The following is a 15,392-nucleotide window of genomic DNA, read 5'->3' on the forward strand; positions in this document are numbered from 1 at the left end:
ATAAACAGGGAAATTCTTACATATGTATTTTTGGTTTGTGGGGTGATTTTTTTAACTGAGCAGTTTCTGACCTCTGAGACTCTATTGGTGGAAAAAAGTTAAATGCAGATAGTTTTAATCCCAAGGGTTAATGTATAGTGAAAAATTAGGAATAATTGGAATGAAACAAGTGAAGATCAATTGTTAACACATCAGCAATGCAAATGATGAACTAAATCAAAAAGTAAGACAGATAATTATGTCCTCGGTATGGAGAAAAAAAGACAAAGAGAATACCTTGAATGACAGAACTATAGGTAAAGTCCACTTGCTCTTACTGTACTTTTAAATGATGAAATTATGTGTTATTGATGTTTCAGAATAAATATAAAACTAATTTATTTTCCATGCAAAAGTAATACATCAAGAAAGTAGCTCCTAAGAATTAAATTTGGATATTATAAAAACCTAGGGTAAAGTTTAACAGATTTTACCGAGTCTCTTATTTCAACATTTGGCAAACTACCTGTTCATGCAAAATCCATCTGCTTTTGTTTTGTTTTGTTTTGTTTTATTGTTGGTCGTGGTACTTGAACTCTGGGCCTAAGTGCTGTCCCTCAGCTCTTCAGCTCAAGGCTAGTGCTCTACCACGTGAGCCACAGTGCCACTTGTAGTTTTCTTAGTGGTTTGTTTATTGGAGATAAGAGTCTCACCGACTTTTCCTGCCCCAGATGGCTTTGAACTGTGATCCTCAGATCTTAGCCTCCTGAGTAGCTAGGATTACAGGCATGAGCCACTGGTACCTGGACCCATTTGCTTTTGTAAATAAAGTTTAATTAAAACAAGGTCAGATTCATTTATTTATACCCTAATTTGTATGGAGCCCTGGTTTCAGTATACAGCACTGAAAAGAATACTGATTGGTTCATCCATGGACATGGCTACTTTCCTACTGTAGCAACGGGGTTGAAAAGTGTGTCAGAGGCAATATGGCCCGTAACATTCTTTAGAGAATAAGCCTACTGACTTCATTCAATCAAAACAAAGATATGGTATTGACTGTGATTATAAATTTGTTTCTGTTGTCCATTGAATATATTATGATTTTAAGAGAGAAGGAAGGAAGGAAGGATTGAAGGATGGAAAGGAGGGAGGGAGGGAGGGAGAAAGGGAGGAGGAAGGAAGGAAGGAAGGAAGGAAGGAAGGAAGGAAGGAAGGAAGGAAGGAAGGAAGGAAGGAAGGAAGGAAGGAAGGAAGGGAGGGAAGAAGAATAAGAAGAAGGAGAAAACAGTTGATATTCAAAAACATGATACATTTTACATTTAGAATTTTCATACTAAATAGAAATAATCATGATCTACAATAGTTTGAGGACGAAAGATATCATATAGAATCTGACAAAAATCTACAGCTTCAATACTAGATAATATGAAAATTATTAAATAGTATTTCATATGTATTGTTAATAAAGGTCTGTTCCTAAAGAATATCTCAATTTTCTCCTTTAGTTTGCACAAAAGATACTCAAATCCAACAGACACTTCTGTAGCAAGTTGGGGAAATACCGCATGCCATTTGCCTGGGCAGTGAGGTAAGTTATCTACCACAACCAACAGAATAGAAATACATTATTTGCAGTCTACATTGGAAGCTCCCATTTTTTTTTAATTTTTATTTTTATTTTTTGTGAACATACTGTACAGAGGGGTTACAATTACATGGGCAAGATAATGAGTACATTTCTTATCAAGCATTGCAGCCTCCTCCTTTGTTTACCCTTCACATCCCTTCCCAGCCTCCCCCTACCCCCCCACCCAATCCACCCCGCACCCCCCCCACCGCCCGCACCAAAGTTGTAAAGTTCGTTTTCGACATGACAACTTGTACTTCTCATAGTTGCAACGGGTCCACCTGTTTCCTTAAACGACTTGTTTTTCCCCATCTCCTCCACAAATTATACCGACATCAAATATAGTGAAAGCAGGGGTTATCCTGTGGGGGAGGGACATACAAAGCAACAAAGAAATCACCTTATAAATGAGTTAGAAACAAATGCATGAAAGAAAAAAAAACATTTAAATAGATATCTAAGGGTTCATTTTCCTAACATCACATTATCTGACCTTTTCTGCTTGACTCATACATTTACTAGATATTGCAAATAAGGGAAACCATGGGACCTATGTTTCTTTGGGCCTGGCTTACTTCACTTAATATAATTTTTTCCAAGCCTTTCCATTTCCTAACAAATGGGGCAATGTCATTCTTTCTGATGGAGGCATAGAATTCCATTGTGTATATATATCACATTTTCTTGATCCATTCATCTACTGTGGGGCATCTGGGTTGGTTCCATATCTTAGCTATGGCAAATAATGCTGAAATAAACATAGTTGTGCTGGTAGCTTTAGTGTGGTCTTGTTTGTAAACATTTGGGTAAATGCCCAAAAGTGGGATTGCTGGGTCATAGGGGAGCTCTATGTGAAGTCTTTTGAGGAACCTCCATACTGCTTTCCAAAGTGGTTGAACAAGTTTACACTCCCACCAACAATGAAGTAAGGTTCCCTTCTGTCCACATCCCCTCCAGCATCTGTTGTTGTTAGAGTTCTTGATTATAGCCATTCTAACTGGGGTGAGGTGGTATCTCAATGTTGTTTTGATTTGCATTTCTTTTATGGCTAGGGAGGTTGAGCATTTCTTCATGTGTCTATTGCCTTCCTTCTTTCTTCTTCAGAGAAGTTTCTCTTCAAGTCTTTAGCCCACTTATTTATTGGGCAGTTGTTTCTTTGAGAATTTGTTGTTGGGGGATTTAATTTTTTGAGTTCCAAGTATATTTTAGATATGAGACCCTTGTCTGTTGTATGGCTAGTGAAGAACTTCTCCCAATCTGTGGGCTTTCTATTGATCTTGCTAGCTATGTCCTTTGCCATGCAGAAGCTCTGCAACTTCATGCAATCCCATTTGTCCAACTTTTCTTTGATTTGTTGTGTTTCTGGGTCTCTATTAAGAAAATTTCGGCCTGTGCCAAGGAGACCTAGGGTTTCTCCTATTCCATCCTGTAATGTTTTCAGAGTGTCTGCTTTGACTCCGAGGTCTTTGATCCATTTGGAGTTGATTCTGGTGCAGGGTGATATATAAGGATCTAGCTTTAGTTTTCTACAAGTAGTTAACCAATTTTGCCAGCACTATTTACTGAAGAGGCTGTCTTTCTTCCATTCTATTATTTTAGCTCCCTTATCGAAGATTAGTTGGCTATAGGTCTGTAGGTTCATTTCTGGGTTTTCAATTCTATTCCATTGGTCCTGAGGTCTGTTCTTATGCCAATACCAAGCTGTTTTGATTACTATGGCTTTATAATAGAGTTTGAAATTTGGTATTGATATTCCACCAGCAGTGTTCTTTCCGTTGAGGAGCATTTTTGCTATTCGGGGTCTTTCATTGTTCCATATGAATTTTTGGATTTCCTCTTCTATTTCCTTGAAGAATGAGGTTGGAATTTTGATAGGTATCGCATTGAATTTGTAGATAGCTTTTGGAAGTATTGCCATTTTCACGATGTTAATCTTTCCAATCCAGGGAAGCTCCCATTTTTTATGTACCAGTACTGAGGCTTAAACTCAGGACCTGAGTGTGTTTCTTAGAAATTTCCATTTTGCATACCTTTGTCTTACCTGTGTGTGTATGTGTGTGCGTGCACACGCATGCACACACACGATGGTGCATGCATGACAGTGTTGGGGCTTGAACTCAAGGCCTGGGCACCATCATTGAACTGCTTTGAATTGCTTTGCTCAAGGTTGGTGCTCTACCACTTGTGCCATAGCTCCTCTTCTGGTGCTTTGCAGTTAATCAGAGATAAGAGTCTTGAAAACTTTCCTGCCCGGGCTGGCTTCCAACCATGATCCTCGGATCTCAACCTTCTGAATAGCTAGGATTCCAGCACCCAGCATTATCTATTATTTTTAATGTTCCACATCTGGAGACATACATCTCAGAAAATAACTTAGCAAGAGATCTTATGTTAGAAGGCCCTGACTACATGCAGTGTGAGTTTGTAGATACCAAATCAAAATCAAAAGCTGTTTATTAGGCATATTTGATTTAACAAAAGCATTGATATTATGCCAGTACTGAAAATCTGATGTGTAAAAAATTCTGAGGATGCGCGGGCGGGGGGGAGATTTGGGCGGGGGGACGGGGGGAGGCTGGGAATGGATGGGAAGGGTAAACAAAGGAGGAGGCTGCAATGCTTGATAAGAAATGTACTCATTATCTTGCCCATGTAATTGTAACCCCTCTGTACAGTATGTTCACAAAAAATAAAAAAAATTCTGAGGAATGCATTCTGATTTCCTATACAGATGTACACTCTCACCTATGTGTAGAGATTGGATCTGTGGGTCCAAATGAAGTCATCAGATTGATTGTTAAAGTTTCAAATTAACACTACCAAATTTTCCCATTTCAGTGACTATAATAGAAATGCTGTGGTCTGTGGGCACTAACAATGACTCAATCACTCAGACACACAGCCTTTGCAGCAGGAACCAAATTTACACTTAGAGTGTACTTAAACATCGACTGCTCTTGTCCTTCTCAATCGTTTTCATTGGTGTAAGAATTGGTACAAGAATTTCTTAAAGGAAGAAGAAATCACACAGTTCTTCATGATGAGTATATTCAAACTAAAGTTGACAATGTTTGTCATAGTTTTAAGGTCATATTTAAAATTGAGGACTAGCAGATAAAGAAAGAGAAATGTGGAACTTTCAGCATCTGTAAACCCAAGACATACTCAAGTGTCTCCAGGAATTAGTTTGCCCTCAGGTAGCCCTGTAGCAAGAGAAGGGATAGTAGGAGAAAAACAAAGGAAGGGGTAGCAATGCTTGACAAGGAGTATACCCATTACCTTACTGATGTAACCTCTCTGTATTGTATCTTTACAAGAAAATAAAATTTTAAAAAAAGAACCTACTCCCAGAGCCCAACAAACAGTTTACACAAGAACTACTTGGGCAAGATTCCTTCTCCAAGTCACAGGGTTTCTATCTATAAATTGGAAAAGATAATATTTGCCTCATAGTGTGTTATTTCAAATTCAAAAATCATTTGGCATAAAGTATATATCATGAATAGCCAGACACAACCACAATGGCTCATGTCTCCAATCCTAACTCTCAGGAAGCTGAGATCTGAGGATAACAAGGAATCCAGCTTAGGCAGGAGAATGTATCAGACTACCATTTCCAACTAACCAAAAAATGGACATGTACCTGAACTGGCAGAGAAGCAATAATTTTGAGTTAAAAAGCTAAAAGACAGTGCCCAGACCTTGAGTCTAAGCCCCAATGCCAGCACACACACACACACACACACACACATACACACACACAAAACATGAACATTATTGTCTTTTTCTCTGTCTGTCTTTCTTACACAAGGATAACTAATGCTAGAACATTTCACATTTTAAAAAATGTTATTTATACATTTTTTTACATTTGATGGTTTTTATTTCTTCTCGTAAATATTGATAAAAAGGCTAACTAGCTGCAATTTACAGGTCAAATATTTTCATATTGCTAAGAATTCTCAGATCTTACTAGAAAACTTGGTGTGGAAAGTAGAGACAAGCTGTTCTTTGACAAAGTAAAATATTCCAATATTGTGATAGTGTAGTACAGTTGCAAACACATTTTCACTGTAAGGGTCCAGCTGATACTAAGCAAAAGGAAATAAATATACATATCACCCAATTTGTAAGAAATAGTTTTATTGTTGGAATTCATAGAATTCATAAGCTTTGTAGATTAAGATAATGATGATTATCATTGTGGAAAAAATAAAAATAAAAAATACTGTAAGAAAAGTAAAAAATATTACAAAGGCTATAAAGAATAGTCCACTTGGAGAAACACATGGGGTAATGAAAAAAAAAAAAAGAATGATCTATTCTTGAAAGAACCTGAGACATTAGGAGAATAAACACTCCTACTTTGAAATTGTGTCATAAAATAAGCTATAAGGGAGAGAAATGAAGGTTCTAGAGGGGCTGATAGCTCTTAAAGTAATTATTACTAAGAAAGCCAACAAAACCACAAATTCATCCTATATTCATGCCGGATTAGTGGTTTGGTGTTTGGTTAGGAAATGGTAGAGATCCTCAATTTGTATATAAAAATGTAACTTGAACTTACATAATTTGTCTGACAAATGAAGAAAATGATTAGGAGTGCAGTCCTAACCAAGATATACTAGGTCCCTTAGATTAGCTAACCACAAAAAAAGTTCAAGATCCAATAGCTTCCTGATCTACTTTAATACCTTGTTGATTCTGCTCACTCTCTGACTACTTTCTTTCCAATTGTATCTTCTAGCTGCCTTTGTGTTTCACAGGGTAATTTTAAGTGTCCCTTAAAAATTCTGGTGCTTACAAACCAACTGTCATTAAAATGGGAACATCAATAATAATGCTTATAACCATGTTTATACCAGATGTAATCATCCCACCTACTGTAGCACACAGATGCTTGGCATTGTGGCCAACATTTGGTTTGCAATTAATCTGAGGCTTATTTTTATATCTGGAGAGCGATAGAGAGACAGAGAAAAACAGAGGTAGAGACAGACAGAAGAAACAGATAAAGGAGATAAACAAACTACAAGTGTGATTTTTTTTGTCTATCCTAGTTATTTGTGCTGTTTCTGATTGCAGCTAGCATGAAACCTAAACTTCTTTTCCTTTGGCTAAACACACACGCTCTCTCTGGTCTTACCTCAAATGCCAGGTTTCTGAGATCTTCATAATAAACTAATCATTGCTCAATTGTGTCCGTTGGAACTGTGCGTACCATGTCCCAGCCATCCTGAAACTGTCTGTGTAATGAGTCTGTTCTTTGATCCCTTTCCAATGACTATATTTGCGGATTATCAGGACAGGTTGTTTGGCCCTATGTGCACACTTTCTCCAGGGAGTTGTGTACTTCATCTCTGTTATGACAGTCTATCCTAAAGCTATGAATATGAGAGAAACAGGCTACACAGCTCACACTTATTAATGTAGTTGAAGTTACCTGTTCATTTAAAATGTGTTACTTGAGCTCAGATTAACTTCCTCTCTTGTTGGGAAATAGATGAGTTTCAACAAGTCACATGCTTGAACAAAAGGTCTGTAAAATACTTAAGTAACAGCAATTTTCAAGTTCAGCGTTTTATTCTGTCTTCCCAATGTTACTTGATAGAAGGACTTTTTGTTTCCCTTCAGTCATTCCTTGACAAGGAAAAATAAGGAGATAGCTTAAAGTCTAAAAATATACCATTTTGATAAATTTCAGGCTTATTTCCTGTGTTATGCTACAGTAAATCCTAAGATAATATAACCTTTCCTATGACCATTACAGCCTATTTACTGAAATACTTGGTTTATTTAAATAATGATACACTTTATAATTAAGGCCCCCACTTCAGAAGGAAATTAAAAATTTAGCACTTTTCTGACATTGAAGAAAAAGGAATTATGTATGGATTTACTTTTTCTTTGAAAATATGTACAATAGTGGCTGGGAAATTGGCTGAGTGGTAGAGCCCTTGCCTTGCATGCCTGAGGCCCTGGGTTCGATTCCTCAGCACCACATAAGTAAAAAAATAAAAGCCGGAAGTGGCTCTGTGGCTCAAATGGTAGAGCGTTAGCCTTGAGCTGAAGAGCTGAGGGATAGCGCCCAGGCCCAGAGTTCAGGCCCTACAACCGGACCCAAAAAAAAAAAAAAAGAAAGAAAATATGTACAATAAATTTTGGAAGATAGAGAACCTGAATTCTAAGCATAACAAATAGATAGATGATAGATAGATAGATAGATAGATAGATAGATAGATAGATAGATAGATAGATAGATAGATAGATAGATGTTAGGTGGATAGATGTATGGCTAGACATACATGTAACTAGCATGGCAATACTATATTGGACAAAGACAATTTCTGTATTTTAGCTAATTCATGGACAATGACAATTTCTGTATTTTAGCTAAGTCATATGGTGCCAATGAAATGGATCAAGGAAGAAAACATGGCTCAGCTCATAGTGTTATCCTTATTTCATGAAAATATGTAACTCATGTTCTGCATTTGTCTTTATCTCTTTCCTAAAAGCCAGGACATGGACCCATTTATAACCACAAAAAAAGTCTCGTGAAAGTCACCCTGACCCTGTGTCCACATACACAGGCTTATCTCTCTCCTGTTCCTTTAAGTCTTAATGGTGTCACCCCAGTGAATGGTCCTGTCTTACCCAGTTAGGCTATCTTACAGGTCAGGCCTGCATTCCTAGCATCTGAGGAGGCTTATATCTGAGGATCAGTTCGAAGCCAGCCTTGGTAGGAAAGTCTCTGAGACTCTTATCTCCAATTAACCAGCAAAAAGCTGTGACTGAAGTGGTAGAGCACTAGTCCTGAGCAAAAGAAGCTTAGATACAGTATCCAGGCCTTGAGTCAAGCCCCAGGACCAGCACATGCATGTAAAAACATACATTTCTGTTTTCCTCTATTCCCCTTTAACCAACCCTTTGATATATTATTATAGGTAAGTGGTCATAAAATAATACCAATATGTAATATGGACTACTGCCACTTTAGATATATAGAGTTGCAAATAAATGAGACATAACAAAAACCTAGCATAGAAATAAAATTTTTGCTCAGGAACTTTCCTTCAATTTTTATTTTGTAACTTTTAGAGTTTTTTCCATTATAAGGAGGAAATTTCACTAATTTAGTCACCTTAGAAACATAATTTCGTAAACAGTAACCAAATACTAACTTGAAGAAATATTGTTTTCTTTCAGATCAGTTTTTAAGGACAACCAGGGAAATGTGGACAGAGACTCAAGATTTTCACCATTGTATAGACAAGAAAGCAGCAAGATTTCAACTGAGGACCTCCTTAAACTAGTATCAGATTATAGGAGGTATGTTTGGGTGGTGGAAATGGACACTAAATTAATGTAGGCCAACAGTAATGCCAGTGTTGATTTATTTGGTCTATGTAAAAAGACCTCTTGACTTTAGTTTCAATTGTCCAAACTTCTCCAGAAGCTGATGGTTTTCTGATGATTGCACCCAAGTCCACACAGTTTTTTGTGTATGGGTGGTACACACCTGTAATCCCAGTTACTCAGTATGCAGAGACAGAAAGATTTCAAGTTCAAAGCAATGGCATAGGCCAAGTTGTTAATGATACCCTGTCTCAAATAATGCAAAATAAATACAAAGGGGTGGGGGTATAGCTCAAGTGGTAGACTGCTTGCTTAGCAACCCTTGGGTTTGATTCTCCATACTGAGAATCAAGGTGACTTCACTAGAATTATATGGGGAAAAAAACCATAGCACATTGGACTACATCAGTTATCTATAGTTGTGTAACAGAGCACCTATTTAGTAGTTTGAAGCGACATCTCTTATTCTACAGTGGGAGCTTGTCCCTTCCACCCAGGAGAATGGTGGGGTGGGGAGTCATCTTGGGCCAGATGATCCATTTCCAAGATAGCTCGTTTAGGCAATGCCAGTTGGTGCCGACAGTTGGCTGGGAGAACCGAAGGGCCTGGGGGCTGGGGCTCTTGCCTCTTCTCCATCATATTATACTGCTGTGAGTCTAATCAATCACCATATTTATATCTTACAAAGACTTTCAGGAAAGAACAGAATTAGTGCTAAGAGGAAAAAATATGTAACTGTCACACTTTTAAGCGAATCATAATCCAACATTGATAATGATAAAACTGTTTGTTAAACTATACTCTAATACCCTCTGTTCCTAAATATTACCTTTCTACCTTCCCACCTAAGAATTAGCCATCTCCTTTCCACAACAAAAGCAATATGGTGTTTATGAACCAAGTATGATTCATATTTCTGCAGCACCAGTATTCAGTAGGCTTCTATTTCACTGAAAGCAAGGTTTTACCACTGTTCTTTTTATTCTGGAGGGCTTTAGAAAGCCAAACAAAGATGCAACATAAAATCCTGAATCAACTTGACGTTTCTGTGATCTAATCTAAGTGCTCCAACCACAAAGAGACCTTCCTTCCCTTTCCTCCTCACACATTGAGGCCTAAAAGTCCACAAAGGATTTTTGCAAGGCTATCCAAACCACTGTGAGAAAATAGAGGGTTTTGTGGGGTTGTTTTTGCCACTTTACTAGTTGACATACTGAGCAGATGGGAGTAGGCAACAAATTTGGGGAGTGAACTGATACAAAGAGAAGAAATAGACTAGCAAAAAAAAAGCCATCACAGTAACATTTAAGCCACATCTAGAATACACAATATAATGCTGGCATTAACTTCTCTTGTGGAAATTTCACACCACATGGCATTAATTCTAAGTGGTGTGATACTAAGTGTCTAACAAATGACTCTCTAAGTGGAAAACAAAATAGAGCTAGATTATACTGATGGCCAATTTCCATCCTGAAAATTCTCCTGTGTTGCTGATTTCAAGCTACTAGTGGGTCCTACCTGAACCACAGGGCTGGGAAAAGATGTGGCCAGCAGTAAATAATATTTCTATCACAATGAAATGCAAACAACCTGAAAAGCACAGATAATCTCATCACGTTGTAAAGTAATTAGGAAGTGATGAACATTGAGTACTTATTAGCCTTATGTTTAGTATCATTTGTTTAATGTTAAGTTGATAAAGTTTAATTTTTCATACTAGCCACATTCAACACTGGCACCCAAAATGCCAAAGTTTTAGCATTGAGCATTCCAAGCCTGAGAGGAGCTGATTCAGAAGCCCTCGCTACATTTTCTATGGAAGTAGATTTCCTGAGGGATATGATACTCAGCAGCTTCCACGCTGCTGGAGAGGAAGATTGGGGAGATGGTTTGCATAGTGAAGGAAGGAAGGGGATACAAGAACTCGGGGTCAGGGAAAGCATGTGGGTGAAGATAAGTGTTAAACACAGTTGGCACACAGACGCTGGAGGGGTGAGAGGGAGATTCCTGTCCTTGTTTGTTAATAAAGAGGGCAGATGCAGCCTCTTAGCACCTGTACCAAAGGTTCCTTGCTTCCAAAACTTGACACTCACTGTGAACTCAAATTGCCTAATTTGAGCACCTTTTGTTAACAAAACTATATACTTACTATTATACTTGGTTGCCATTCATATAAGTGGAGTAAGAATTAATAAATTTACAATCTTCTTTAGACTATCTGTAAGTTGATTCCTCCTTGTTTTTTTAAACTTATGCTCATACAATGGCACATTAATTTTAGTTTACAAAAGCTAAGCTAGCAAAGACAATGCATCACAGATTATTTGAGGTCTAATACCTACCCTTGATAAAGCTGAGAATTACAGTAGATTGCTTTTTGTTGAAAATAATACGTGTGTGTGTGTGTGTGTGTGTGTGTGTGTGTGTGTGTGTGTGTGTGTGCATGCTGGTATACTTTCACAGGGCTGACCGGATAAGCAAAATGCAGACAATCCCTGGAAGCCTGGATATCGTTGTTGACAACATTCCTTTGGAACATCCAAGTATGATGATGATGTCACAATTTACATGTAGCATTCTGATTATATACTGGGTTGTTTTGGGTTGTTTTGTTTTCTTGGGGGGGTGATGAACTGGTTGGTTATAACACAAGGTGTATGTAGGTTGTTTGTATTCAAAGTGGAAATGGAATTCATTATACTCTAGTAATTTTGGAATTCTTATTTTTTTCTTTAAGACAAAGAATGAGTATTGTCATCTAAGAGAATATTCTGGGTAGCATAGCAATTAATTGGTGTGAAAATGTGTATTTAATTCTCAACAAGATAGTAGCATTTAATCTTTGAAATCCTGGAGAAAGCTGTCCTGATAGTATAAGCCTGTGAACTTAGTTATTTGTGGGGGAAAGACAGGAAAATCATGAGGTCAAAGCCATCCTGGGCAAAATTAGGAAGATCCTCTCTCTCTCTCTCTCTCTCTCTCTCTCTCTCTCTCTCTCTCTCTCTCTCTCAACAAAAAGAAGTAGAGACAACCCAATTGGTAGAGTGTTTGCCTAGCAAACAGGAGGCCCTACATTCTATCTCCAGTACCTCAAAAACTATAAAAAAAAAAAAAAAAAACATCAAGAGCAGCAACCAAAATCCCTGGAGACGCTAGGATAAGATCAGGATAAAAACAAGGCGACTCAGGCTCCTACAGACTGATAGCTCATAATGGAAGAATATATATTCTATTCAATTCCTGCCACTTAAAACAGAGGCTTGATGCTATCCCACTATGCTGCTTAGGGTGGCACTAAATATGTACCCCCCCCCCCCAGGGCCATGTTCTGCTTACAACTGAAATATTCTCAGTCACCCACTATACAGAGGAGACCTGTGTTTTGTAGAATGTAGCATAAAACCTGCATGTGTCAGTGAAAATTAGAATTTCAGAATCTGGGGCTTCACCATTTAGAGTGTGTTAAGATTCCCTCTATAGAATGGCAGGCATGGAGCGGGCTATTAGCACAGGATATCTGGATACCCATTAGCACTATGAAGGTTTTCCATTCTTGTAGTTTCCCACAAATCATTTTAATGTGAAACATAATGTGTATTCTAACTTAAGCCCTCACTCCAAATCATTTTTATATTGATTGGTGTTAAAAAAATAAAAATAAAAAGCACCAAGGCTATTATTTGCTATTTCTTCTACCTGATTTTGGGAGAATTGGGCTTTTATTCCTTATGGAAAAGAAACACAAGGAAAGAAGTAGCTAAATGCTCTCTTTGAAATCCTTGTAGAGTATTAGGGAAATCTGAGCAGATAATGAAAATACTTTATAACTGATTTTTGGAAAAAGTAGTTATCTGATGCACAGACACACCTAGGTAATCTTCCTGCTTTATCTGAGTGCTGGAAGCTTCCTGATGGGGTGAGGGAAGGTTGGACAACTTGATCGCTTTTCCTGCCACAACTTCAGCCTTCAAACTGTTTAGTGACAGTGGTTTTGATTTACAGCTCCCTAATGGTTTTTCCTTCCTTCCTTTCTTTCCTTATTTTTTTCTTTTTCTTTCATTCTTCCTTTCTTTCTTTTCCTTTTTTACAAAGTTAGGTTTTAAAAGTTGGAAAATTCAACAGAAAATAAAATATAACAAATCTCAGAAGAAGGCCTTTAGGCCCTCACTGTGAAATCATTCCACAGAGAAAATTAAGTATTAATCCATCTGATACCATCAGTATAGTCCCATTGGACATTTTCTAACATCTATAGTCTTCTTGTATTATTATTATTATTATATGGGTACTGGAGCTTGAACTTAGAGTCTTGAGCCTTTACTTGGCTTTTTTGTTCACAGCGAACATCGCATCACTTATGCCATACTGCCAGTCCAGCATTTTTCTGATTAACTATAGAAGGAGTCTCACAGAGTTTTCTGCCCAGGCTGGCTTCAAACCACTGTCTTTCAGATCTCAGTATCTTGAGTAGCAAGGTATAGTAGAAGTCAGTGGATTAGTCCTTATAAAATCTAGTGTGTGTGTTCAGAGGGTTGGTACTTTTTAGCTGAGCATAGTGGTGTGATGAATCAAGAAGCTGAAGCAACCAAGTCAGGTGTTTGAGACCAACCTAAGCCACATAGAGAGTTTAAGATATGCCTGGTCTACATAAATGAGACCCTGCTTACATGCAACAATGACAACAACATGAAATATAAAAATTTTACTTTTAGAGTATGGAAAAGAGTAACTTTAGACAAAGAAAAGAGTTATAAATCCATCTAAAAGATGTACTAGGTGTTTCAGTTATGAGTTTTTATATGAAGTAGATAACTCGATTATCTATAATGCCCACATCCTACAAATATCCCATAGCATCAGTTGATATACAAAGATGCAGTTTTGATTTTGAATGGTGGATTCGTTTTAAAATATGTTAAAGATTGTTCACTTAAAAAGAACCCTATTAAATGACCAATTCTTATTTTCTGATTTTTTAAGACTGTGTAACATCGTCCTTTATCCCTGTCAAGCCTTTCAACCTGATGGCTCAATCTGAACCAACGGTGGAAGTAGAAGAATTTATTTATGACTCAACAAAGCATTGCCGTCCTTATAGAGTATACAAAAATCAGATTTACATTTACCCCAGACACCTCAAGTATGATAGCCAGAAATGTTTCAATAAGGTACGACATGTGTTTCTGAGATTTCATATTTATCTTTACCACATTTAGACCACTCAAGATGAACTGGTGCACAGGCAACTACAAATAACTGGGGACCACACTTGCAATAGAAAATCACACAGAGAAAAATGCCTACCAAGGGGTGGGTTCATCATAGACTTCATTTTATGGTTTCAGTTGAAGTGGAGCACTGGTAGATCATGCCTGTAATCCTGCCTACTCAAAAGGCTAAGATCTGAGGATCTAGGTTTGAAGCCAGACCCCAGGCAAAGAAATCCATGAGATTCTTATGTCCAACTAACCAGCAAAAAAAAAAAAAAAAAAAAAAAGGGAGTGGAAGTATGGTTGTTGAGTGCCAGACTTGAGCAAAACAGCCAAGCAAGAGTAAAGGCCCTGAGTTCAGGCCCCAGTGCCAGTACAAAAAAAAAATTTAAGATGAACAGTTTAATATTTAGTATCATCTTACAAAGCTACCAAAGATTTGTCTTAGAATTGTTCATCTTAAACTTTTGAGCACATTAATAATCATTTCTGAAATAAGCCCTAAATAAATTTGATCTAGACCATTTTTATCATTTCTTATAATGCTCTCAAAATAGCATGCCTGCCCCTTTCAGTGTAAGTTCTTTCTTTTAAATCTCCCCAAATCGTTTTGCTATTTCTGAAAACTGTGGATAATGTCCCTAGGAAAATGTTGGTTATTCTGCATTTTTCAGACTTAATTAGAGGTGACTTATTTTAGGCACATAGATTGTGTTGGTGTGTCTTTTAAAGGGAAATTATAATTTCCATGTTCCCTCACTATAATTTCAGGCACGAAATATTACCGTGTGTATTGAATTCAAAAACTCTGATGAAGAAGGGGCCAAGCCTGTGAAGGTGAGCAAGTCAGCTAGGGTAGGGAAATAAAGAGGGAAGGCAAGTGTCTTGTCCTTGAAGTCACTGGGGGGATGGAGATGTTGATATGTGGGTGAAAAAAGGAGGGATCTAATACATTTGTTCTATAATCTAGTAATTTTCTTTTTATAACCTGTGACTTACATGTGTAATCCTAGCTACTCAAAATGCTGATTTCTGATGATTGAGATTCTAAATCAGTCCTGGCATAAAAGTCTATAAGACTCATTTCTAATTTACCAGCAAGGAAGCCTGAAGTAGAACTATGGCTCAATTAGTAGCGTACCATCATTGAGCAAAAAGCTAAGGAAGCCCTGAGTTACACACACACATGCTCACACACACACACATACACA

The 15,392-nt window shown here is 37.5% G+C and overlaps 1 protein-coding gene across 5 annotated transcripts in view; it reads left to right on the forward strand.

Moving 5' to 3' along the window:
* The window catches only part of Dock10 (dedicator of cytokinesis 10), a 164,606-nt gene that overhangs the window by 77,704 nt on the left and 71,510 nt on the right, over positions 1–15,392 (forward strand). For all 5 annotated transcript variants that reach the window (XM_042679374.1, XM_042679376.1, XM_042679377.1 and 2 more), the window contains exons 14-18: positions 1,488–1,570; positions 8,819–8,941; positions 11,435–11,514; positions 13,952–14,139; positions 14,953–15,018. In XM_042679374.1, coding sequence (XP_042535308.1) covers positions 1,488–1,570; positions 8,819–8,941; positions 11,435–11,514; positions 13,952–14,139; positions 14,953–15,018 — 540 coding nt within the window. The remainder of the gene's footprint in view (positions 1–1,487; positions 1,571–8,818; positions 8,942–11,434; positions 11,515–13,951; positions 14,140–14,952; positions 15,019–15,392) is intronic.

This window comes from Dipodomys spectabilis, unplaced genomic scaffold (genome assembly GCF_019054845.1).
Source record: "Dipodomys spectabilis isolate Male_0828 unplaced genomic scaffold, ASM1905484v1 ptg000051l, whole genome shotgun sequence".
NCBI classification, from domain to species: Eukaryota; Metazoa; Chordata; class Mammalia; order Rodentia; family Heteromyidae; genus Dipodomys; species Dipodomys spectabilis.